At 48.5% G+C, this 26,514-nt stretch overlaps 1 protein-coding gene across 4 annotated transcripts in view; it reads left to right on the top strand.

The window, feature by feature from the left end:
• The window catches only part of MVB12B (multivesicular body subunit 12B), a 262,005-nt gene that overhangs the window by 32,385 nt on the left and 203,106 nt on the right, over window positions 1–26,514 (top strand). For 2 of the 4 annotated variants that reach the window (XM_053204608.1, XM_053204610.1), the window contains exon 1: window positions 22,147–22,335. The exons of 1 other annotated variant lie outside the window; for it this stretch is intronic. In XM_053204608.1, coding sequence (XP_053060583.1) covers window positions 22,261–22,335 — 75 coding nt within the window. In that variant the 5' untranslated portion in view covers window positions 22,147–22,260. Of the gene's footprint in view, window positions 1–22,146; window positions 22,336–26,514 lie in introns of those variants that run through there. One more of the 4 variants, XM_053204607.1, reaches the window with a different exon arrangement.

The following is a 26,514-nucleotide window of genomic DNA, read 5'->3' as shown; positions in this document are numbered from 1 at the left end:
TGCAGAAATCTTGGACTTTTACACCAGTGTTTGGATGGGACTTTGGATGGCTTGTCTAAAGGTGAAAAGGTTCTATATGTAGGTGATAGAGGGTATTCAATCTGTTGTGGCCAGAAGGGCAGACCGTGGTAGATTATTTTATTAGTCACTACCACCCCAGCCCCTTGAAGTCAGCCTTGGCCACACAACTTAACTTTGGCCGATGAGATATGTGTGCAAGTCACATGTTGTTTGAGGCAGAAAATCTAAGAGCTAGTTCATGCTTTGCCACACTCTTTCCTGCTGAAATAACCACAGCCGGTGATGTTCTAGACAGAAGATGCTTCAGACGCCTGCATCCTGAAAGAAAGCAAATATGTGGCCCGGCCGCAGCCAGTGTGCCCTGGACAGGTAGCGTGGGTGAGATACAGACGTTGGCAGTCTTAAGAACCTAGAAATTTCGAGTTGTTTCTCCCTGCCACGCAGCTGGCTTACCCTGACTGTTAGCATGATGTGCTACATGAAGGGGCGTAGTTAACAATAAAAGTATAAAAGGGGGGCTGTATCATGGAGGACTTGAAATACAAGCCATGTGTCTGGCTGAACCCGCATAGGGAGTACAAAATAAAGTCACTTTTTAATATTCCAGGAACACCCTGATCCCATCTCCCCGTAAAGAGTGTCTTTTCTTCTCTCCTCACAGCACCTGCCGCCTCTGTCTTCTCCCCTCACCCTGAGTTCAGTCTGGAATCCTCCACAAAAGTCTGTTGAAGTTACTGCTCACAGAGAGGATCAGAAAGTCTAGTCTGTCCACCAGAGGGAGGGCCTGTGTTCCCAGCTGCTGGCTTCCCTGCCTCATGGTGTCACTGCTGAAAACACAATGGCCAAAAGCAAGCAGCATAAAAGGAACAATTGATAGATCTCTCTGTACTAAAATGTAAAACTTCTGAATGACAACAGACACCATAAACAAGCTAGAAACAAGCTATAGCCTGGGAGAAAATATTTGCAATTTATATAACAGATAAGGGATTAGCATCCAGAATATATAAAGAATTCTAACAAATCAATAAGAAAAAGACAAATGGCCCAATAGAACACTCAGCAAATGATAAAAAACAGTCGATTTATGGAAAAGGAAATTCAAATGGCCAATCAACTTGAAGAATGTTCAATTTCACCGGTAATCAAGGAAATAAAACATTAAGCGACCATGAACTATATTTCACTCGTCAGATTGGCAAAAAAAAAAAAAAAGATTTGGTGTTAAATGTTAGTGAGGGTGTGTGGAAATGGGGACTCTGGGCCACGGTTGGTGACCATGCAAATTGGCACAGCCGCTTGGAGGGACAAGTCCACTTGCTGGTGTATCCCCCAGAGAAGGTGCTTGTCTATAAGGATGCCTGTGTAGAGATGTTTACTGCAGAATTGTTCAGAAGAGTAAAAACCTGGAGAGGGGCATCTGGGTGGCTCAGTCAGTTAAGTGTCGGACTCCTGATTTCAGCTCAGGTCATGATCTCATGGTTCGTGAGTTCGAGCCCCGCATCGGGCACTGCGCTGACTGCAGGGCGCCTGCTTCGGATTGTCTGTCTTCCTCCCCCTCTGCCCCTCCCCTGCTCTCGCTGTCTCAAAAATAAATAAATCAACTTAAAAAACAAAACAAAACACACAACTCCCAGAAAACCTAAATGTCCATCAGCAGCCAGATAAACCCTAGCAGGCCTGCTACGCAGGCCCATGCAACTATTCACAAGAACGAGATCAATCTATGACATAACATCAGGAGATACCGTTGGGTGCGTAAAGGAAGTGTCAGAAAATACGTAAGGTGTGGCATCTTTTGTAGAGACAGAAAGAGAAACCTATGTAATACTTTGGAAGTTTTCTTTATAGGTATAAATGTATAAAAAATATTCGGGAGGATGATTCAAAGGGTAACGACAGTAGCAATCTTCGAGAAGACGGAGAGGACCTTGCCTGGGGGCACTGGTGGGAAGGTGGTAAGTAGGTCGGGGTGGTGGTAAGAGGTCACAGGGGACTGAGCTTCGTGGCTGGTAGGTCTGTACCGTTTTCACAGAAGGGAAAAAGTAGAAGGTATGTGTGAACTGCTCGTGTCATTAAAAACGAACTGTTCATAAGGAGAAGCAGGCTGGCTTGTGAACCCCCTCTTCACTGACAGAAAGACAGTGGGGAGCCAGGAGCAACACCACCCTGCTTCAGGGTGCAGGGGCGTGTGTGTGTGTGTAGAAACCAGTCAGGAGAAGGTAGCCGCTGGCACTGACTCCCCCAGCATCTCAGCGCCTCAACACAGCCCAAGTTTCTTTCTCGCTCGTGTCACAATTCAGTGTGCGTGGTGGGGTAGGGGATGCTCTGCTCCACACAGTCACTCAGGGGCCCCGGCCCCTTCCATGTTGTGCTTCTGTCATCTTGCAGTGTCTTGTCTTCCTCTGCATTTGGCTGCCGAGTGGGACACAAGAGATGCCATGGAGGACTGCTCAGGAGATTTCTAGTCCTCTGGCCGGAAGTGACCAAACCTCGCATTCCATTGGCCGGGACGTGGTCACATGGCTCCGCCTCAGTGCAAGGGAGGCTGGGAAATGTAGTCTAGCATGTGCTCAGGAAGAAGGAAGCAGCTTGGGGATCACAGAGCAGTCGCGGCTTCATTCAGCTGTGGAGCTTTGGCTCCTACACATGGTTGTTTCAGGCCACATGCTGGCCCACCTTCTGAGTAGGGCGCCGGCCGGCGTGATGAAATACGTGCTGGAGAAAGATGAGGAGGGGAGACTGGGTGAGGAGAGGAGGAGGGGGCTCCTGCAGGGGTCCCAGTGATGGGCAACGAGGTCTGTGTCCAAGCAGCAGCAGGGGTGGGGTGTGGAACAGAGATAACAGGTCTTCTAGAGGCAAACTCTGTAGGATGTGGGGGTTACGGTACAGAGGCCACCCAGGGTGGCTCCCTGGTTTCAGAAGGACAGTGGCCCCTCACACTGAGCTGGGGAACAAGTTTGGGTCCGGAAGTGGGTAACTCCAGGTCTGAGAGGTCTGTAGACACCTGTAGAGGGAAGCGTCCTGCAGGCAGCTGGGCGAACGCAGAAGCAAGGTGTGGGCTCCTGGCGAAGATTTGGGGGTTCCAGCTGGTACTTGAAGTGATGGGATCATAGTAAGTCTGTGTCATAAGAATAAGACACACTCAGCTCTCCCCAAAACAGGCAAAGGACGTGTCCCTGTAATTCTAGCATCCTGAAGTCAGGGCAGCCGAAAGGCTGGACTTCCAGACACTGCGTGATTGCTGACACAGGGCAGAGGAGACGGACCAGGTTGGGGGGGGGAAGCACCCGACAGTGAAGGGACCTCTACATGGGCCCCAGTCTTTCTGAGAGGGAGGGGCTGGACCCAAGGAAAGAGAAGCTGCGAGCTCAGTCTGTCCTGGGGGCAGGAACATGGCCAGGATAGGCAGGAGATAAATCTATGACCTAACATCAGCTGTGCCCGCGTTCAGGAGCACCCCGTGCTTAGTTTAATGCTCTGCTACTGTCATTTTGACATTGAGAATAATTGTATCTTTGAATCTGTGGGGAGTTTTTTTTTTTTTTATGTTTATTTATTTTTGAGAAAGAGAGTGAGCATGAGCAGCAGGGAGAGGGGCAGAGGGAGAGACAGGCAGAATCCCAAGCAGGCTCCGAGCTCAGCACGGAGCCTGATGCAGGGCTCGATCTGATGACTGTGAGATCATGACCTGAGCCAAAATCGAGAGTCAGACGCTCAACCGACTGAGCCACCCAGGCCCCCCTAAACTTTTTATAAGTTTTCTAAGTGAAGTCCGGTGGGACAATGGAGCATGCCTGTGACCAGAGGAGACAACACACAGTGTTGGTGCCCACCGCTCCTTGCCTCCCTGTTGGCATATAGTGTTTGCTGTGCCCCTCGAGCACAGAATTCCGGTGGACCCACAATGGGTGGGAGCCCAATGAGACGCCAAGCAATTGAAAGGCAAACATGTTCCTTTGACTGAGGGGGGCGCCCACAGCCTCCAGTCGCCACTCTTTCCCTTCAGTTAAGAATTTGCTTGGGGCATCTGGGTGGCTCAGTCGGTCGAGTGTCCGCCTCTTGATTTCGGCTCAGGTCACGCACGATTTCACAGTTCGCGGGATCGAGCCGCACGTCAGGCTCTGTGCTGACAGCTGGGAGCCTGCTTGGGATTCTCTGTCTCCCGCTCTCTCTGCCCCTCCCCTGATTGTGCATACTTTCTCTCTCTCAAACATTTAAAAAAAAAGAAATTTCTTAGAACGGTTGAAAGAAGGCGATGTGAATCACTAAGCAACCCTTTCGCAACCTTTCGCACTAGTGTTGTTTCTCTGCATTAGCCAGCCACTTCAGTCGAAAACCATGACACAGAGGGAAAGGACAAGAGTGACCACAGTTCTTTTTCTTCTCAATCTTCCTACTCAACAGAAAACTAAAGGCAGATAGTGTTAGTAGCCCGTGCGTATATCAAGAATTGTGAAATAAAACCATTTGTGTTCATTTTGTGCAGCATTCCTGCTATTCTGGTGAGAAGAAATATATGTATCTACATGAGCTACAAAATAGGTATATGGTTTTGGTGATTCTGTGTGGGAGTTAAATGCTCTTGTATTTGCATTTAACATTGGTATTGCCTAAGTGGCATTAAATCTCAAGTAAAAAATGTTCTGGCCAGTTGTGAGAGAGACCACTGAAAAAAAAATTTTTTTTTTAATTAAATTTCAACATTTTTCATTGTACTTTTCCCCTGCTCTTTGGACAGGGGGCCAACGTTTTCATTTTGCACTGGGCCCTGCCAGCTATGTGGCCAGCCCTGAATGCAGGGTTTTGCCTAGAACCTCAAGACCCAAGCGACGTAGGACAAATGTTTTGGCTCACCCACTTCTTGACCCAGTGTTTGAGATCCTCTGTAATTTGGCTCTGTTTCTGATCCCAGTGGCGATTGCCCCATGACTCGGAGCTAGGCTTGAGCTCGGCTGCCCCAGCTCAAGCCTCAGCTCTGCTTTTGCTGGCCGTGTGGTCTCAGGCAAGTTACTTAACCTCTCTGTATCCCACTTGTGCCATCTCTTGAACGGGGATTTTGATAGTAGTACCTCCCTCAACGAGTTGTTGAGAAGGTTAGATGAGATAATAACCACAAAGTATCTGGAACAGCCCTTGAAACCTCCGGTTGGGGCTCGACATGGGCGAGCGGTTACCATTCTAGCATTTTCTACAATTTTGCTATCTGGTGGAGGAAGTCCGTGGCTGCCCTCCCCTCTGGCATCTTGGTGATGCTGGAAGATGGGATCAAACTCAGCCCCTGTGCTGAAGAAGGGGCTGTGGAGAGTGGGGCTCCCCAGTAGGACATGGGCTCCAGGCCTGGTGGGGGGGGGGGCCGGGGGGGAGGGGGGTGTTGCCCTGAGGGCTCCCTGTGAGGCTGTGAAGGCAGCTGTGGGTCTGGGGTTGGGTTGGGAGGATGTTAGAGATCTCTTGGTTTCCACGTGTGTATTAATTTTCTAGGGCTGCCAAACAAAGTGCCCCAGACTGGATGGTTTAAACAACAGAAACTTATTTTCTCATAGTTCTGGAAGCTAAAAGTCTGAGACCAAGGTGTTGGTGGGCTGGTTTCTTCTGAGGCTCTCTTCACGGCCTGCAGATGGCTGCCTTTTTCCGGTGTCTTCGCAGGGTCTCCCCTCTGTGTGTGTCTGTGTTCAAGTCTTCTCTTCCTGAAAGGTCACCAGTCATATTGGTTCAGGGCCCACCCAGTGACCTCCTAATCTTAATTACCCCTTGGAAATCCCTGGCTCCAGGGGGCCTGCATGGCTCAGTTGGTGAAGCGTCTGACTTGGGCTCGGGACATGATCCCACGGTTTGTGGGTTCAAGCCCCGTGTCGGGCTCTGGGCTGACAGCTCAGAGCCTGGAGCCTGCTTTGGATTCTGTGTCTCCTTTTCTCTCTGCCCCTCCCTTGCTCATGCTCTGTTTCTCAAAAAAAAAAAAAAAAAAAAAAAAAAAAGGAAATAAAAATAAAGTCCCAGGCTCCAAATTCAGTCACCTTCTGAGCTAGTAGGGATTAGAACTTCAACATGTGAATTTTGGGGGACACGGTTCAGCTCCTAAGAGTGTCTGTGAATGCATGGCTGTTCGGTGGGTTCCTGTGACTGCCTGATTGCACACCCATGTGTTTGTGTCAGTGTCTGAGTGTAGGTCTGTCCATCCTAGTGTCTGACCTTCAAGACTTCCGGGTCTTGGCATGCCTGTGGTCATGAGGCCTCCACGGCGTTTGGGGCCAACCTGACCATTCTGTGAGTGCGTCTGGAGGTGGTGCTCCAGAACAGCAGAGATCTGGGGGCCTCGGGGAGCGGGATCTGCCTGCCTCTGGGTCCTGTGCACGCGAGCCTGTCTTGCGTGTGTCGATAAACTCGAAATCTGAACGGGCATGTGGCTGCAAGGCAGGATTTGAAGGGAAAGGGGAAGGATCATATTCATTTGAGATCTGAGAGAAGACAGCGTGTTTACAAAAGCGAAAGAACAGCGGGTTAAAAACATATGTTGGCAATGACTGTGAGCCGACAGCAGCTGAGGCTGGGCTGGCTGCAGGGTGGATGCTGTGGCGTGTTGGTGTCTTTAAAACTGTCACCAAACCAGATACAGAAGCAAAACAATGGGACTGAGCAGAATCCAGTGGGGGCGGGGAAGGAGGAAGCACCGGTGCCTGGGAAGGGGGGGTCATCATGAAGGTCACTGTCAGCACATAGCTGCTCCCCCCACCACATTGACCCTTTCTCACTCTCTCCACCCACTTCTTTCCAGCTGAACAGTCTGCACCCTGAGCCCTGGAGCAGGGGGCAGGCATGACGCCCCCACTCAGGCTGTGCTCAGTGCTTTGCAGGCGTTTACGCCTCCCTGCAAACCTGCAAAGGGGTAATTATTACCTCCATCTAAGAGTGGAGGAAATCGAGACCCAGGGAGACACAGGGCCTTGGTCAAGGCTGTAGCAGCTGGGATATGAACTGAGGTCTGACTGGCTGTTCTCAGGATTCCTGGATGTGTTTGTTAAAAAACAATGAAAGAGAAAAAGAAGGGAGAGAGGGAGGAAGGAAGGATGAAAAGGGGGAGGGGAGGAAGGAGGAAGGGAGGAAGGAAAAGGAAGTATTCCCCATGCTTTGAGGTGGAATCTGTGGGCAGGCTCGGTTAAATAGTGTATGTTTCCATCCCTCCGTTTATTTCAGCGAACAGGCTTACATGCACAGTGCTTTCAGGAGGTTCTCTCATCTCCAGGTCTGGAGGTACAAATGTTCCCCTTGGCTGTACCCACTGGGGCCTTTCTCTCGGTGACTCCTTTCCTTGTGGGCTTTGTAATTGTCTGTAAACTCACACTCAGCAAGGCTTGTTTCCCCTGGGGGCCCATGTGCCTGGGTTGTATTGATGGAGCACTTTGAAGCCTGCCTCCACTGGGGATCCAAGGTTTCTGTCTGGTCTTGGATGCGGTTGCTTTTTAACTTCCCGGGAGAAGTCTCCAGGCTCCAGGCTTTATGCTGGAGTGTGGCGCGGCCCTGAACCTCCCGTTTTCTTTTCCACTCCTGCCCCGGCTGGATGGCAAGTCTTTTGTCTCTTTCACGGACCAGCAGGCAGAAATTTTCCCCCATAAGTTTTGATAGGTAGAGTTTCTTGTCCTTGTCTGTTTGTAAGAATGGCACTTTCTCATTTCTATGACAGTATCTTCTTGGACCCATCGTAACCCGGAACTGTCTTTGTGACCAGCCGATTTTCTCCCATATAGTTCCCTCGTTTATACTATGCGTCATCTTTCCTCGTGGTGCTTTTCAGCTCCGTCTGCAGCCTGGTTCTTCCACCACGGACTCCTTCGAGAGCAAAAGGCCCTCCGTCCGGGTGGCTTTGGCTCTGTTAATCTCCACGTTTTGCTAAGGAGTGTGTTCCAGCTCACACCTTCTAATGGCGATTGCAATTTTGTCTTTGATTTTTCCTGGATTTGCGAGTGCTTTGTTTCCTTCCCAAGGTTTCCTTTTTCCTCTTTATCTTTTGTCAGTTCTAACAGACTTGCAAAGTGGATACTAACCAGAAAGGACAACTAGAGAGGTGTCTAGAGATGGTTTATTTAAGTTGAATGTTTAAATAAATCGACAGTGCCTGATGGTTAGGACGTAGGTGGGGAAATCAGGTGGCCAGGCGGGACCCCTGCTTCGGGCCAGACTTGGCCAGATGCTCCAGCGTTACTAAAGGTCCTGTGGCCTCTGGCTGCTCATAGGGAACATGGTGGCAGGAAAGCTGGGGCAGAGTTGTCCCAGTGCCTCTTTGTCTTAGCGAGCAACTCCCCTGGGGCTCCTGGCTCCCACCGCCCCCTCCCCAGGGAGCTTCTCAACCTCACTTCCGGCTCGCTGTCCTGACCCTCAATTCCCTCTTTGTCTGGCTCCTGGGGCTCCCTCTTTCTTGGCTTAGAGCTCAGCCACGCATTTATATCCTTTGGTTATATTTTATCTGGCATTTTGGTGTAGAGTAGGAGTGGGGATTTCCCATATTGACCCCAATGCACTACCTCCAACTAGAAGTTTCTGGCACAGTTAGCTATATACCTTTGAGCAAGACATTCAGCATCTCTGAACTTCAGTTTCTTCATCTGTAAAATAAGCAGGTTTATGATAGGGATATCTACAAATAGGTTGTTACAAGGAGTATGGGAGCCAGGCATGCGAAGAGTTTAGAATATATGGTGCCCGGAACATGGTAGGCATCACATAAAAAGTAGGTGTTATTATTACCTTTGCTCCTACTTTCTTTTTTTTTTATTTATTATTGTTATTATTATTTTAAATTTTTTTTAACGTTTATTTATTTTTGAGACAGAGACAGAGCATGAACAGGGGAGGGGCAGAGAGAGAGGGAGACACAGAATCTGAAACAGGCTCCAGGCTCTGAGTGGTCAGCACAGAGCCCGACGCGGGGCTCGAACTCACGGACCGCGAGATCATGACCTGAGCTGAAGTCGGATGCTTAATCGACTGAGCCGCCCAGGCGCCCCCTAAATGTATTTTTAATGTTTATTTATTTAGTTTGAGAAGGAGCATGTGAGCAGGGGAGGGGCAGAGAGAGAAGAAGAGAGAAGATCTCAAGCAGGCTCCACACTGTCAGAGCAGAGCCTGACGTGGAACTCGAGCTTACAAAATGTGAGATCGTGACCTGAGCCAAAACCAAAAGTCGGACCTTCACGGATGGAGCCACCCAGGTGCCCCATCCTGCTCCTATTTTATTTATTATATAAAGATCTCTTTATTATATAAAGATCTCGGGCTCAGAGAGATTAAGTAACCTGCCTAAAGTCACAAAGCTGGTCAGTGGAATAAACCCCAGATGTTTGAGTCTTCTCAGCCCAGGTGCCAGACATGTGAGTAAAGAGGTCTTTAGAATGAGCCGGGCCCCAGCCACCATCTGAATACAGCCTCATGACAGATCCCAAATGACAGGACCTAGCAGAACCCAGTCAACCCCTAGATTTGTGAGCAAAGTAAATGATTGCTATTATTGGACGTCACTGTTTCGGGAAGGTTTGTGGCACAGCGTTGGACACCTGGACCCCCGTTTGGTTGCTTACTAGGCACAGTGTACCCCTTGGATAGACACAAGGCCACAGTACCGTCTTGTTTGTTCGTTCATCCATCTACTGAGCAAATACATACTGAGCCGCCGTTCTGCCCGGGGCTCTTTTCTAGGCACTGGGGATTCGGCAGTAAACGAGACAGACAAGATGAAAAACAGACCAACAAATAAAAAAGAAAATACCAGGTAGTGATAAATGCCAGGGTGAAAATAAAACATGACGAGACAAAGTGACAAATGGAGTCTTTTCAACTTAGGTGATCGAGGAAGTCTTCTCTGCTACTCTTAGGGTGAGGTGAATGTCAAGAGAGTAAGAGCTGGCAGCAGAATATTCCAAGGCAAAGAATTGCTGGTGGAAATGCCCTACGGTGGGAACGAGCATGTTTGGGCATCCTTGGAAGGCCGGTGTGGCTAGAGCATGGTGAATGGGGGTGCAGGGGCCATGAGAAGGACTCTAGGAGCTGTGCGGGGGAACACGTACGGCTTTGTAGGCCAAGGAGATGATGGTGGGATTTTGTCCAAATGCAACGAAAAGGCATTGGCAAGTATTTTAGCAAGGTGGTGTGTCCAGTGAGAGTAGGGCAGGCTGTGCCGCTATAACAGATAAACCCTAAAATCTCAGTGGCTTTCCACCACAGAAGTTTGCTTTTCTTTTAAATAGCAGTCACCTATGTGTTCGGAGAGGGGGAGATTTCCTCTCAATGGCAGCTCAGAAGCTCAGGCCGCCTCCATTTGGTAGCTCCATTATCTTGTATCTTCCAGGTCACCATAGGTCATCTACCTAGGGGCAGGTAGAAGGAGGGGACAGGGTGGGGAAGGCACACCAGGTCTTATCCGCCTTAGCCTGAAGCAATGCAGACGGCACTGCTCACATCCCATTGGCCAGAACTGGTCACATGGCCAAGCTAACCGTATTGAGGCAGGGAACACGCAGAAGACCTCACAGATAACACCTGAGAGCTCCCGACAGCCTCTACCAACCAGAGAGTAATAGAATCTGATTTGTATTTCAAGTCGGCACTTGGAATGACTGCGAGAAAAAAGTGACCCAAGAATTCCCATTCCCATTGGGAATCCCAGCTATGAGGAGGTTCGGAAACTGTCGCCCAGCTGTCTCCTCTTTTGAATTTGTCACTCGTGGCCCTTAATGCTGGGCAAATTTTACCTGCTGAAACAAACAAGAAAAAAGAAACAAACAAAAAAACCACAAAAACTTGCATCTGGCTCAGGTCAAAGCTGGAGCCAAGATTTCAAAACCAAATGTTTCATCAGGGAAGCCCTGATTCCCAGACTTTGGCATCATGGATTCGTAAGTTCCCAAAACAAATATGGAAACCAACGAGAGTTATTTTGTCTCATAAGTATATACTGTCACTTTATTTCATAAAATAATGGGCATCTTAATATTTATAAGTCAGAAGGAAATAATGGCACAATAAAGAACATTCTTTTTTTAATGTTTATTTATTTTTGAGAGAGGGAGAGAGAGTCTACGGCCATACCACCCTGAACGCGCCCGATCTCATCTGATCTCGGAAGCTAAGCAGGGTCGGGCCTGGTTAGTACTTGGATGGGAGAGAGAGAGAGAGAGAGACAGAACCAAGCAGGGGAGGAGCAGAGAGAGACGGGGGGACAGAGGATCCAAAGTGGGCTCCATGCTGACAACAGGGAGCCCAAAGTGGGCTCGAACTCATGAACCTTGAGCTCATGACCTGAGCTGAAGTCAGACACTTAACTGACTGAGCCATCCAGGCGTCAGAACATTCTTTTCACAGGAAAGACAGTTGACAACTTTACACAGATCATACACGTACATGCGTGCACCACGCACGTGTTATCGTCACGCTAGCCCAATATGCACTAATAACGTATGTTCGTCGGCTTTCTGGAATTGCCCGTGAGAACCTTTTATCGTCATTAAATAAGTCAATCTGTGCCATGAGCTACTGTGTAACTATTCTGAGTTGCTGTGTGAGAAGCTGCTTGAGGCAGATTAACCACTTTTCACTCCAAGAGTCACCCTCAAAACTTTCAGTTTGGGAGTCACGTTTGAAATCACTGTTCGTCTTCTTATACTGTGATATCTTAACACTCACGCCATGCCCCTCTCAATTGGTAGTCATCCAGGCCTCTTCTTGTAATAACTGCTTACCTGTTTGAGGGGTCTTTCCCCTTAGGTGGGGCTCCTGAGATGAATTCCGTGCTTACCCTGTAGCCTAAAGTTTAAGCCGGAGCAGTCTCAACATTGTGCTCCCTTTCGGTATGTCCCGCCATTGTTCCGTGATGTTGTAACTTACGGACAGGAATACAATTCTGCTCGTAGAATGCCACATTGTCTTTATTTCTCTCGTTTCCCTCCTTGCATTTCCTGCCTCGTTGACAGGCACTGGGCCATGAACAGATACTTGGAGGCTACGGGACTGAGTGGACAAAAGCAGCCAACGTCCAGAGCCAAACGGACGCCAAGAGCCAAGGGTGGCCACCCAGGCCAAGCGCAGGAGTCTGGGGGAATGCAGGGGGAGCAGGCACCTGCCCTGGTGGTTGGGAACAGGCCAGGGAGGAGCAGGGGGAGCTGGAGGGCTAGAGAAGCCTCGTGAGGACCTGCAGGAGCTGGCTGGACCCCACCTGCTTCTCCAGTCTTACTTCCCTCAGCCCCCTCCAGTCAGACTGACCCTGCTGGACCTCCTCTTCACACAAGACCGCCTTCTACTCTTGTGCCCTTTGAGCACGTCCTTTCTGCCTAGAGGACCTCCTTCTTGTGCCCCAACCCTCGCTGTTCTGCAGGGCCAACCCGTATGCATCCTTCAAACGGAGTGTGCTCTGCCTTTTTTCCGCATGGCTCTCACTGGACATGCGTCATTTGCTGCTTCGAGCCTCGAGGCTGAAATACTGGATGTGAGGCAGACGAGAAAGAGAGGGGGCCAAGATGGCCCCAGGTTTTGGGCTGAGCAACTGGAAAGATAGAGTTTCTAACAGGCGAGATGGAGCAGACGGAGGGAGGAGTGGGTTTGGAAGGCACAGCCGGAGCAACCAGAAGTGTGACACTGGAGATGCCCGCTATACATTCAGAGGGGCACGTCGGGTGGGCTGTTGGGTAAAAAAGTTTGCGGTTCAGGGAAGAGGACTGGGCTAGAGACAGAGTTGGGAGTCAGCAGTACCAGGCTGGTGTTTAAAACCATTTTTTTTGGATATGAGAGTCTGTGGGATGTGTGTCTTTTTTTTTTTTTTTTTTTTTTTACACTTACTTATTTTTGAGAGATAGAGCACAAGTGGGGGAGGGGCAGAGAGAGAGGGAGACACAGAATCGGAAGCAGGCTCCAGGCTCTGAGCCGCCAGCACAGAGCCCGACGCGGGGCCCGAACTCATGGACCGCGAGATCGTGACCTGAGCCGAAGTCAGATGCTCAACCGACTGAGCCGCCCAGGCACCCTGGGATGCATGTCTTTCAGACGCTGTCCTTCAGCCTAGGACGGCTGGTCCTGCCAGCAGGCCCTGGGCCACCCCTTAACCTCACCTTCATCCCTCCAGCCATGAACACTTCACAGCAGCTCCAGCCACCCTTCACCTTCCTCTCTACTCTGCGTGTTCACACAGCTTACCTCCTTTGCCTGCCTGATGACGGCTCCTCGTTCTCCAAGGACCACATCCTTTCTCTCTGTAGTCTCTTCCTGGAAGAATGAGTATTTCTGTTCTTTCTGTCACAACAGCACTTTGACCATAGGTTATCGATACCCTTGGGCAGATTGCTTCACACTATAATGTAATACCTGTGTGGTTGATAAATATTTTAGAGGATTACCCCAATGTGTTTTCTCCTTGGTAATTCCTTCTAGACCCTCAACCTGAGCCTCTTGGCTCCTTAAAACCTCTTTCCCAGGACTTAGTACTTCAGGGCAGAAATGATATAAAGTAAACCCAAGAACAAACAACCAACAAAAACAAAGGGTAACTTCTTGACTGTGAATTCTCAAATTCCACTGTTAAAAATCCATGGCATTAAGAGAATAAGAAGACAAGCTACAGATGGGGAGAAATATTTCTAGACGATGGTGCCTGGCCCGTGGGTAAACAGATGCAACCCTCCCCTGTGTCCAGTTTATTAGGTTCAGGGTAGACCTGACCTCTCGTCGGGAGTTAGAATTCTCTCCCCGTAAGTCTGGAATTAGAGCTTAGAGACACTTGTCTGTGTCTCAGATCACCGGAACTACATGATGCATAGCGGACTGAGGGGGCCATTATGGCAGCCATGTTAGATTGGGAACCAGAGAGAAGAGAAAAGAGGTCTGTTTGAAAGGGGGAAGGATAGAAGCAGACACATGGGGAGAAGGAGTAACAGGAGGCCACGTGACCCTGGAAAAGCCCCAGAATTTTCCTTCCATGTGACTGTTTTCCTGTTTGTTCCACAAATTCTCTTTTTTGCCTAAGCTGGAGTGCGTTTCTGTTACTGATAACCAGATGATCGTTAGCAACAAAATCTGAATCTCCTCCAGACTGTGTGCACATCTTGAGGGGGAAACCGACTCTCCAAGTCCAGAAGCCTGACCAGGACTCTCCGTGAGGGATTGAAGAAACAAGCACTGTCCGTGGAAGAGTAGGACCCCATTCACCAGAATGTTGTCCAGGACTCTGGGAATCCTGTTCAAGAATTGCGTATAGCAAAGCTACAAGCATTCGATTTGGAGTTTGACGCCTCTGACCCTCACTTAATCACAGCATGACTTAGGAAGCCCCAATTTCCATAGCTGTCGCGTGGGGATCACAGTCCCCGCATCACGGGATCCAAGTCGGCATTGAGTGAAAAAATTTACGCAGGAGAGCCGAGCCCAGTGTCTGGCACAGGGGGAATGCCTGTGAATGGAAATTGTCGTGATTTCTAACTGCCGTTGAGAATGACACTGTTCATCCAAGAAATATATGTTGAGTGCCTCCCGTGTCCTGGCGTGACGGAAAGAGAGAGAAGACTGCCAAGGTGCTTGCCCTCCTGAAGCCTCCAGTCTAAAGAAAAGGAAGTGGCTGCTCTGGAGTGCCTTCCTTGTGCCAGCTCTCCAGAATAAGCTCCTCTGTGACTAGGAAGTGGAGTGAAAGAATCACAATTTGGGTCTGTCATTCTGCGGTGCCCCCGTGTAATAAAAGCAGTTCTGCACGTGGTTATGGTTTCTGAGTTTCAACAGCACTGTTTGTGGTTGTTCTGGGTTTATTTTTCCTATCCTTACAGTCAAACTCTGTGAAAGAGAGCCGGCCACCTCTGCACCCCTGTCCCACAAATGCATTCAGCCCACCTGCCCGCCTTCTGCTTCTCCGGGCGTCTGTGTTCAGTCTGAGAGCACAGACCAGATCAAAATCCGTGCAGATCAGAGCAAAGTTCTGTTTCAGCTGGCAAGACTGATAAACTGATGAGATTTCCCCCTTGCTCTCTTAAGGCAGCATCCATCCATTCTAGTTCCCACGGATCAATGCCGGAAAACAGCGAGGAGTAATGATGTAGTTGTTAATTGGGAGAGCTTTAAGGGAGGGGGCAAAGAGGACAAAAGTGAGCGGTGGGGATCTCAGGTTCAGGAGGCTGTCTGAGTTGGTGCTTGGGCCTGTGTGCTCAAGGCCTGCTAAGCTGCAAAGACCTGCTCCCCGAACTTGGCCGCATGTCATTGAACACCCTCTGGGATCTCATCATGTCTGAAATACACTGACTTTTTTCTTTCCTGATTAGATTCATTATTAAAATGTTTTAAAAAAAAAACCTTAATTGTCTTCCTCCCTGATAAGGAAACTATGATTGTTTTTTATTTTATTTTATTTTATTTTATTATTTTATTTTATTTTATTTTATTTTATTTTATTTTATTTTATTTTATTTTATTTTATTTTATTTTATTTTATCTTTTTCCAGATTTTCTGAAATACAATTGACATATATATTGTGTAAGTTTAAGGTGTACCACACGATGATTTGATATACATACGTATTGTGAAATGATCACCACCGTAATGTCGGTTAACACACTCGTCCTCTCCCACACTTAGCATTTGTGTGTGCAGCGAGAACTTTTAAGATCCGCTCTCTTAGCAGCTTTTAAGTATACAATACAGTGTTACTAACTGTAGTCACCAGGCTGGACATTAGATCCCCTGAACTTGATCATCTCGTCACTGGAAGTTTGGACCCTCTGACTACCTTCACCCATCTCCCACCCTCACCCCCCATGTCTCTGGCAGCCACTAATTTGCACTCTGTTTCTATCAGTTCCGTGTTTTAGATTCCTCATATAGGTGAGCTTATACAGTACTTGCCTTTCTCTGTCCGACTTCTTCTTTTTTAATGTTTACTTATTTTTGCGAGAGAAAGAGAGAGAGGGAGACACGGAATCTGAAGCAGGCTCCAGGCTCTGAGCTGTCAGCACAGAGCCCGACATGGGGCTCGAACCCATGAACCACGAGATCGTGACCTGAGCCGAAGTTGGACGCTTAACCGACTGAGCCACTCAGGTGCCGCTCTGACTTATTTTACTTAGCATACTGTCCTCCTGGTTTGTCCATGCTGTCACAAATGGCAAGATTTCCTTCTCTGTGTGTGTGTGTGTGTGTGTGTGTGTGTGTGTGTGTGTGAAACTTTATCCTCTCGTAGGATATTTCTGTGTCTTGCTTTTGTAAATAACGCCACGGTGAATATGGGCGTGAGGTGTCTCTTTGAGATCTTATTTTCATTCCCTTTGGATATATACCTGGAAGTGGCATTTCTGGGTGACATGCTAGTTCTATTTTTTAATTTTCTGAGGAACTTGCACACTGTTTTCCAAGGGAACAGTGATTTTAAGTGGCCCGTCAATAGGCCCAGCCTCAGGAGGTGACCTGATTGACAAAGCCGATTTCCTAGCATCCCTTTACAGTTGTGTGTATGTGTACAGCTGGGAGTGGCCATGTGACCCATTTCTGGCCCATGGGATCTAGCGAGGTCTGCTGGGGAGTTTCTGGGAAAGACTTTGCTCCCTGTCCGCCTTTGTGCTATGAAAGAGGAGACCAGGACATCCAAAGCTGGAAGAGCCAGCCATTCTGTGCCCAGGAGGCAACAAGTGTGAGCATAAAAGACAAACCACCTGAGGGTGTCAGCAAAGGATGGAAGGACACGTGCTCTTAATGCCTTCATTCTCCTATAACAGGAAGACCGGAAGTAGATGATGCCAGGCCAGCAAAATAAATGCCTGTTGTTCAAGCTACCATTGGCTGTTGGTCCTGTAGTTTGTGTCCATATACCTAAGATGCTAAAATACATAGATATATAAAATAGAAAATGAAAATCTCTATCCTCCCCTTACCTATAGCCACTGTTAAACTATTAACGTTTGGTATACATTTTCCAGGGGTCCAATGTATTCTAATACCTATAAATATTTATAAATACATATAAAATTAACGGGCTCATAGAATAAATGCCTTCTGTTCTATACCCCGTTTTGGTTTTTTGTCTTACTTAACCCAATACCGTGGTATATTTCGATGTCAGTACAGCTTTCCTTTTTTAATGACTCAATCTTCTATGGCTGGACATTTAGGATATATCCAATATTTTCTCATTATAAGCAATGCTGAAATAATTATCCTTGAACATACATCTGTGTGCACTTGCCTGATTGTTTGCTCTGGATAATTATCAGACATGGACAGAGGGTATGCACATATTAAATGTTGACACATCTATGTATTAAACAAATGTTTATTGAGGGGCTAGTATGCGGGGCACATTTATGCTTGATGAACAGATACCATGGTGGAGCTTTTAGTCTGATGGGGAGACTGAGAATTGAACAGGTAAACAAATAGTAAATAGCTACAAATTGTGATGAGTGGGAAGAGGGAAATGAATAGATGTGGTATGAATACAAAAGGAAGCTACTTAGATGACCAGCGAAGGCCTCCAAGGAGGTGACATTTAAACTGAGAGTTTAAGGATGAGAAGCGCCCAGGAGATCACTCTGGTGGCTGTTTTCCATTATATGAACGGAGGCAAAGCCAGGAGACTGGTAAGGATGTTATTGAAGTCGTCTGGGCAAGATAATGTGGTTTCGAGTGGAGTATTAGGAATATACAAATGGATCAGTGGACAAAAACAAAACATTCATAAACAGGGAACTCAGTATATTATAAGAGTGTGTATGCTTACAGTAGTGGCCCACAATTTTTTTTACTGGAGTTTTACGTTATATTTTAATATGTGAGATAAACAGTATTAGTACTGCTCTAACAGATACTAAAATATAAGTTAACATGATACTAATATATAATATGAAATATGAGTTATAATGTAAGTTTTACATTATATTTTATATTCATTAGGATTACTATTCTTGTAAGAAATTTAATATAATCTTCAGTTTCAAAAATATTCTGCATATTTTCCCATATTTATCAAGATCAGTTTTTTTCTTGATGTTTATTTGTTTATTTTGAGATAGAGAGAGTGTGTGTGAGCAGCGGAGAGGCAGACAGAGAGGAAGAGACAGAATCCCAAGCAGGCTCCATGTCATGAGCACAGAGCCCAGCATGGGGCTCAATCTCATGAACCAAGAGATCATGACCTTAGCTGAAATGAAGAGTTGGACGCTTAACTGACTGAGCCACCCAGGCACCCCTCAAGATCAGTTTTACAATAATTTTGTCATGTTCCATTGCACCCCTCCCCCCAATCATATTGGTTTTTTAATTTAGATTCCACTAAATTTATATATTGAGTTAGGGGAGATAGACATCTTTGCAATATTAAGACTTCCTCCCCAGGGACTTGTTATGTTCTTCCTTTTATTAAAGACTTTTATGTTTTTCAGTAAGGTTTTATAGTTTTCTTTCTATGGCCTTGCCATTTCTTGTTAAGGTAAAGGCCAGGTATTTTATAGTATTCATTACTACTATGAATGCAATTTATTTTATTTTATTATTTATTTATTTATTTATTTATTCAACGTTTATTTATTTTTGGGACAGAGAGAGACAGAGCACGAACGGGGGAGGGGCAGAGAGAGAGGGAGACACAGAATCGGAAACAGGCCCCAGGCTCCGAGCCATCAGCCCAGAGCCCGACGCGGGGCTCGAACTCACGGACCGCGAGATCGTGACCTGGCTGAAGTCGGACGCCCAACCGACTGCGCCACCCAGGCGCCCCATTATTTTTTAAAGTTTATTTATTTTTGACAGAGAGACACACAGCATGAGCGGGGGAGGAGCAGAGAGAGAGAGGCAGACACAGAATCGGAAGCAGGCTCCAGGCTCTGAGCTGTCAGCACAGAGCCCGACACGGGGCTCGAACCCACAGACCGTGAGATCATGACCTGAGCTGAAGTCGGACGCTCAACCGACTGAGCCACCCAGGCGCCCCTGAATGTAATTTTTTTTTTAAAAAATCATACTTTCTAAATGGAAATCACTGGTATTTAGTGCTGTATTTAGGGGATCCTATAAGTAATACCTCTTTCCCTCTTCTGAATTTGGAAGAAATTGAGGCATAGATACAGGAAAGAGACATAGGAGATAAAAGTCCTGGAAATTGACAGGAAAATGTAGCTTTTGATCAGTAGCCAAGTAGGCTTTCTATAATATTTCCCCTTGGATGGGATGATTTACCTCTATAGTAGCTGGCAGTGCTGGACAATAGTATCTCTCTGCACCAGAAATAGGTCCATTTGCCGCATGGTAGAGAACACAGAAATACTTGCTGTCTGTGATCAGCCAAAGCCAAAACGAACACAGAATTCTTCTGTATAGAAAAGAAGTCTTCTCCCTTAACAGGAAAGTGATTGATTTCAGTGTTTATCTTATAGCTAGCCATTTTTCCAAAATCTTAAGATTTTTGACTGATTCTCTTTAATTTTTGTTTTTAGGTACACACTTAAATCATGAATAGATAATATCAATTTTGTCTTTTCCTATCCAATACTTGTATTTCTTATTTATTTTTCTTCTCTTATTTCATGGGCTTTGGTTTGTAGCAGCTATAGCAGGCATCCTTGTTTTGTTTCTGACTTAAATGAGAACACCTTTAGTGCGTCACCATTAAATATGGTTGTTTATGGCTTCTGATAAATAAATTTTATCATGTTAAGCTTGAATTTTTTTCCTCATTTACTAAGAGGTTTTAAGAATTTATAAGTAATTGGTGTTGAAGTTTATCAAATACTTTTAAAGCATCTGTCTTGTTGAAATATCCTGTGATTTATTTTTAACAATGCAATGAATTTATAGACTCCCTGATGCTGAATTATTCTTGCACTTTTGGAATAAATCTTACTTGATCATAGTGGATTTCGGCTTGTTTTCCATCAAGTTGGACTCAGATTGCTAACATTGTGTTTGGTAGCCTTACGACTATTATATACTTAAATAGGTTGGTCGATAGTGGTGATTCACGTATTAGAGATAATTGGTGAACTTTGAAAAGGTGGTCCTGACTCAGATGAGTTTGAGAAATGCCATGTTTTTGACTCCTGGGCTTCACAGGGACTTTACTATACTCATACTTACTGGTTCTCCAAAAGGTAGACTGTAAATGGCACACGGCCCTTTCTCAAGTTATTTGACTGTAGACCCTCTTTTTCAAACAACCCTTATTAAATTATCTGGAGACCAGTGTTCTATACTGATCTGCAGTTCTTTTTGGTGTAATCTGTCGGATTTTGGTATCAGAGTTATGCTAAATTTGGGAAGCGATATGGAATATTTTTGCTTTTTTTCTGTGTAAGTTTTTCTATTAAAAAGCTTTTTTAATGTTTATTTGTTTTTTTAAATGTTTATTTTTGAGAGAGCAAGCAGGGGAGGGCCAGAGAGAGAGAGACAGGGAGACAGTGGATCTGAAGCAGGTTCCATGCTGACAGCAGAGAGTTTGATGCGGGGCTCGAACTCAAAAACCGTGAGTTATGACCTGAGCTGAGGTTGGGGCTTAACTGAGCCACCCAGGCGCCCCTGTTAAACATTTTAAATAACATCTAAACACTTCTGAGCAGAATTGCCCTAAAAAAGGGCTTGTCTGTGTAAAACAGAGCAAAGTGGAGTGGTCCTGGCTGAACTTGGCCACCAGCTGAGGCTATTTCCTCGGGGACACTGGGGAGGCTGACAGGAAGCCTGGCCTTGCCCCCTGCCCCCAAGTGACTGCCCACTGCACAGAGAACAGCTAAGTGCTGACGGCTTCAGGGGTCAGTCCAGAATGTGGGGCTCGAACTCACAAACTGCGAGATCATGATCTGAGGGGAATCCAGACGCTTAACTGACAGAACCACCCAGGCGCCCCTCTGTGTAAATTTAAATAACGGAGGGATTGTCTGACCCTTAATGGTTTGAAAGAACTTGTCTGTAAAACCATCTGAACCAGTGGCATTTCTGAGACAGACGCTTGGAATGCACACACTTGCCTGGCTTCCCCACAAGACATTTTCCCCGACAGCCAATTCTGCTTAGAAAAACCTAGAATGTGTGAAAATTAGACTTGATGTATTAGCAAATTGATGCCAATCACTCTTTGCATGGTCCTCAGCTCTAAAGGCTCCAGCCTTCTGACCACAGTTCTTTCAAATGGCAGGCCAGCCTCTGCCTGGGAATGCCTTGCTGGGGCTCTGTGGGGCATTTTTGGTTAAGGAATTATGCAGAGCCTGCTCCTGTCTTTGGTAGCAGCCATTCTAGCTGAGAGTCAAGCTCTGGACTCCACTCCTCATGCAGTCTTATCCTCTGGCCTATACCTTTTCCCGAGTACTGTAGGGCATCACTTCTGTAAACCTCTCCCTCTAGATGCTTCCCTGAGGGCAGTCCCATGGCCCCTGTGGGTTGATCATTTGCCCAGCATAAAGGGGAGGCAGAGAATCCCTGGGAGATTGGGGTCATTATGAGAGAGAGGCCTGTTTTTAGTGGAGTCTGGGACCTGGCTAAGCTTGTATCGGGTCATTTGGGAGAGTGGGGGTCCCCTGAACTGGAGTGAGCGGAGCTGAAGGAATGGCCTGCAGTTCACGAAAATCTAGGAGGGCTGGGTGTCCCTGCTAGAGGACAACGTGTGTGTGTGTGTGTGTGTGTGTGTGTGTGGTGTTCATCTAAGGCGCCAAGAGGCCTGGGGGCGTCCAGGGTTCTAAGGCTGTGCTGAAGGACCGATACAGTGAGGCCTAGGAGAGCTGAGTGGGCTGCGGGGGCCCTGGAAGAGAACAGCTTGGCGGAGGGGATAACTAGTGCCCAGGTTCCAAGAGGCCTGGGGCTCCCGGGGCTCTGAGGCCGGGCTGGGGAGGGGGGGGGGGGTTAGCCGCCGGCTGGGGGAGGCCGGGCCGGGGGGCTCGCGGGCTGGGCCGTGGGGGAGGCCCGGGGTAGGCGGGGTGCCGGCCGGGGCGGCGGCGGCGGCGGCGCGGGCTCTGGACGCGAGGGCTCCCGCTCCCTCCTCCCGCCCGAGCCAGCCTCGGGCGCCCGGCGCCTCCCCCGGAGCCAGCGCCAGAGCCGGGAGGCCCGGAGCCCGGCCCGCCGCCGCGGCCCGCGGAGGGAGCCGCTGCCGCCGTTGTCGCCGCCGCCGCCGCCAGGCCGCGCCCCGCCCCTGCCGCCGCCGCCGCCGCCGCCGCCGCCGCCGCCGCCGCTCCCCGGTGAGGCTCGCGCTCGAGCTGCGGCGCCGGCCCCGCCGCCTGGGCCCCGGGCCCGGCCCCTCCCGCGCCGCCCGGGCGATGAGAAGCTGCTTCTGCGTGAGACGGAGCCGGGACCCACCGCCGCCGCAGCCGCCGCCGCCCCAGCGGGGAACAGTTAAGTGAGGTCGGGCGGGCCGGGCGCCGCGGAGGCTCGGCGGAGCCGGCCCTGCTGCCCCGGCGGACGGGCGGACGGGCGGGCGGGCGCGGGCCCCGGGCCGAGGGGCGGGCGGACGGGCGGAGCCGGGCCGCGCCGAGGCCTGCGGGCTCCGTGCCCGGCCCGCCGCGGGGACAGGCCCGGCGGCCCCTTCCCGGGCCCGCGCGCGCCGCGGCTTCCCGAACCCCGGCTCGGCCTTGCAGCGGACAGGCGGGAGGGAGCTCGGGGACCCGAGTGCCAGCAACGCCCCCAGGGCCGGGCAGGTGAGGGTCCCCGAGAGCCACCGCCGCCCAGGTGAGAGGTGAGGCGGCCCACCTGTGCCCAGGCCGCTGCGGCCACTTGCACAGACTGGGGACATTGATTTCACTGGCCTGGCCTGGGGTCCGGCTCTCTGTGGTCACGTGGGTGCAGACCAACTTGCACCTGAGCCTTGAGCATCACCTGGGGTGCGGCCTCACCTGTGACCTGGGCACAGCAGAGAGGACACCCAAATGCCAGGGCACCTATCTAAAGGTGAGGTGCCCGGAGTGGGCACCCAAGACCCAGAGTACCCATCCTGGAAGCGTGATGGCTGTGTTGATGAGGACCCCACAAGGACTCCAGCCTAAGTGAGACAGACTTAGGACCGGGGACATCAGATCCCCAGTGACAGGCCCAAGTGAAGAGGGCAGACCTCTGTGCATCTTTGTCCTCTTTGTTACCAGCAGACAACTCTTCCTAAGTTATCAGCCTCTCTCACCGCTAAAGATGTGACTCTTCTTTCCCCTGCTTCTCAGCAGTCTCTTCAGCAAGGCGCAGAGGAAGGCCCCAGGAAGCAAAAGACAAATGGCTGTTGCCCCTTCTCTGCTCCCCACCCCCACCCAAGAACAGATTTCTGCCACAAAAGCCACAACAGGCCAGTGACTCTTTAGGGGCCTTTGTCTCTGGTGGTTCCTTCTCAGTATAATCTCATTGTACATTTCTCGACAGCTGGCTGGATCTCATCTCGTTTTAACAGGGGGAAAAAAAAAAGTCTTATCAGCTGCAGCAGAGAAGCTTTAGAAAAGTTAGGGGATAAGCTCTGCAGAAACCTAGGCAAACCGAAAAGCTCAGGGTCCTCAGAAGGTTAGTTACAGGACACAGGTGACACCTTTCTAGCTCCCTGGAAATTGTGGCAGTGCTTTGAGATAACTGGGCCATGCGGAGAATATTTAAATGGAGCCTCTGAGAGGTGGGGCCTCTGCTGGGACCTGGGCACCAAGACCCGTGTGAAGCAGTTGACATGTGAATTACTGGTTCATTTGAGTCCAGAATCATCTTCTCTAATCAGCATTTTAAAAAATTTTTGTTTAATTCATTTTTGAGAGAGACAGAGTGCAATTGGGGGAGGGGCAGAGAGAGGGAGACACAGAATAGGAAGCAGGCTCCAGGCTCTGAACTGTCAGCACAGAGCCCACCACGGGGCTTGAACTCATGAACTATGGAGATCATGACCTGGGCCAAAGTGAGGCGCTTAACTGACTGAGCCACCCAGGCGCCCCTCTAATCTGCATTTTTGATTCCTTCCTTCTAGCTCTTAGGCCACACTCCTGATTTATGCTGAAGGTATTTTCCCTGCCTGCCTCCATTCCACTGGCAGGCTCTTCCCACTTCCAACTGGAACAGCGCACCATGGCCAAATGCAAGGGCTTTAGAATTAGACCTCAGCTTAATCCTTGGCTTTCCTGCTTCCTGTGTGTTCTTGGGTAAACTAATGAACTTTTCTGAGCCTCAGTTTCCTCATCTGTAGAGCGAGGCTAATGATAATATGTATCTCACGGGATTATGGTGAGCAGTGAATGAAATATTGCAAGAGAAGCATTTAGCTCTGTGCCTGCCTCAGGGCAAGTGGTCAGTAAAGGTTAGTGGTTATTAGTAAGTGTTTGTTGGCTTATTAATCAGAAGAAGAGCTTTATTTTTTTTTTTCTTTAGAGTGCCTTTCTGTTTGTAGCTCTCCTTAGGGCAATCAGGAAGGAATGTTAGAGTAAGAAGAACACAGGGCTTGGATTTAGGGGTTTGGATTTGAATCTCAGTCTCCTTCCTGCAATCCCGGTGACCCTAGGCAGGTCATGGAACCTCACAGAACCTTTCTGAATTCCGATGTCCTTCTATGTAGAAGTGGCTTAAGAATAAAACCTACCCCAGAAGGCTGAATGAATTAATGTATGTGAATGCATGTGGCACTACAGAGGGTGTGGGGGAGTCCTCTCTAAATTTAGGTGGACTCCAAAGGCAGACCCTGGTTTTCTGGGTCCATCATTTAGACGATTTGGAGGTGGGAGGGGTTATAAGAAAAAGAATGCACGAATATCTTGCTTTTGTGCATTTCACAAAACCACACGGCCATGTGAACGCATTTCTGGGTCCCCTCTCAGGGCCTTGGAAGGGGTAAAGGGTGGGGGTGGCTGAAGGTTCATTGCTATCAGTTTCATGGCAGATTGGCTTCTGGGGGGCGTCAGAACCTAGAAGTCCTGGGCCCCTCCACCTTAGCAGGTTGGAAGGGTTCCACGCGTCCCGCTCGAAGAGCGACATCCTTGCCACACTGGAAAGTAATGATAGAGTTGGAGCTGAGCATGGGAAATGTCAAAGGTGCTATTATGATCATGAAGATAACAAATGACTACATGGCTGGATGTGGTGGGCTGAGAACACTGTATTTAGTTGGTTGCGGTTGAATGAGCAGAGTCTCCTTTGCTAGTTGGGTTGTGGGAGGGGAGGCCTGGGGTCCCTGAATGAGCTGCCTCTCCCAGGCTGTTCTCGCGCTCTCAGAGGCCCTCCCTGGCCAACATTTTCCTGGCCAACATTTTCTGGCCCCACTGGCTCCGGTTGGCCTTCTGCTTGCTGGGCTGCCCTTGGGAATTGTGGTTTCCCTGCATCGTCTGCGCTGTTTGCAATGAGGTTGCCTATGTCAGACCTCCTCTTCTCTGCTGCTTGAGAGGCAGAGCCGCTGCGGGGTGTACTTGACGTTGCCTCCCTTGTTGGGGACACCCTGCAGGCACGTGTTTGGTTTACCTGACACACTTCGGGTGAGATGTGGAGCTTGCGCTGGTGGAAATGTGAGAGGCCCATGGGCCTGGAGCCCCGGAGTCACATGCTCAAGCCTTGTAGCTCCTACCTCCCTGAGGACTGGGGGACCAGTGGTTGCGCTGTGGTTATAATCTTTCTTTATACATGAGATCTTTCTATACACACACATGGACACAGACGTAGCTGTTGTTTTTTAAACAGGTACTGATCAGCAAAAGCAAAATACTCAGGAGAATATCCCTTGATCCTTTAGAACTACAGCAGAATAAATGAATTCTTGGTGTGCAAAATAACCCTAAGATGTTTATGAAAATGCAGATTCCAGGGCCTCACACCCAGGCCTCCAATCCGAATATCTGGGGCAGGGGCCCTGGGATCTGTGTGTTGAGTAAGAAATGTGGGGTTGTGCTTCTGCTTCCGGAAACTTGAAAACCACAATTGTGGAGGCTTTTTTTTTTAAAGCATACAACACACATAACATAAAAGGAACCATCCTGATCGTTTTGAGGTGTGCAAATCAGTGGCATTAAGTACATTCACACTGTCATGCAGCTCATCTTTGGAACTTTTTCATCTTGCAAAACTGTATACTCATTAAACAGCTTCGCTTTCCTCTTCCCCCAGTTTCTGGCAGCCACCATTCTCCTCTGTGTTTCTATGAATCTGACTAATCTAGGAACCTCATACACGTGGAATTATATAGTATTTGTCTTTCTAGATTGGCTCACCTCACTCAACATGATGTCTTCAAGGTTCATTCACGTTGTGGCATATGTCAGAATTTCTTTCCCTTTTAAGCTGAATACTATGCATTACGTGTATATACCGTGTTTTGCTTGTCCATTCATCTGTCTACGGATACCTGGGTTGCTTCTGCCTTTAGGCTCCTGTGAATAATGCCATTGTGAACATGGACATACAGAGATCTTTTCAAGACCCTGTTTTCAATTCTTTTGGGTACATACTCAGATGTGGAATTGCCAGACTATACAGTAAGTCTATTTTTTTTTAAGTTTATTTATTTATTTTGAGAGGGGGAGAGAGAGAGAGAGAGAGAGAGAGAGAGATCCCAAGCAGGCTCTGTACTATCAGCA

This window comes from Acinonyx jubatus, chromosome D4 (assembly GCF_027475565.1).
Source record: "Acinonyx jubatus isolate Ajub_Pintada_27869175 chromosome D4, VMU_Ajub_asm_v1.0, whole genome shotgun sequence".
In the NCBI taxonomy this organism is placed as follows: Eukaryota; Metazoa; Chordata; class Mammalia; order Carnivora; family Felidae; genus Acinonyx; species Acinonyx jubatus.
The sequence above is the reverse complement of the archived record's forward strand: the minus strand, read 5'-3'. Positions and strand labels throughout refer to the sequence as shown.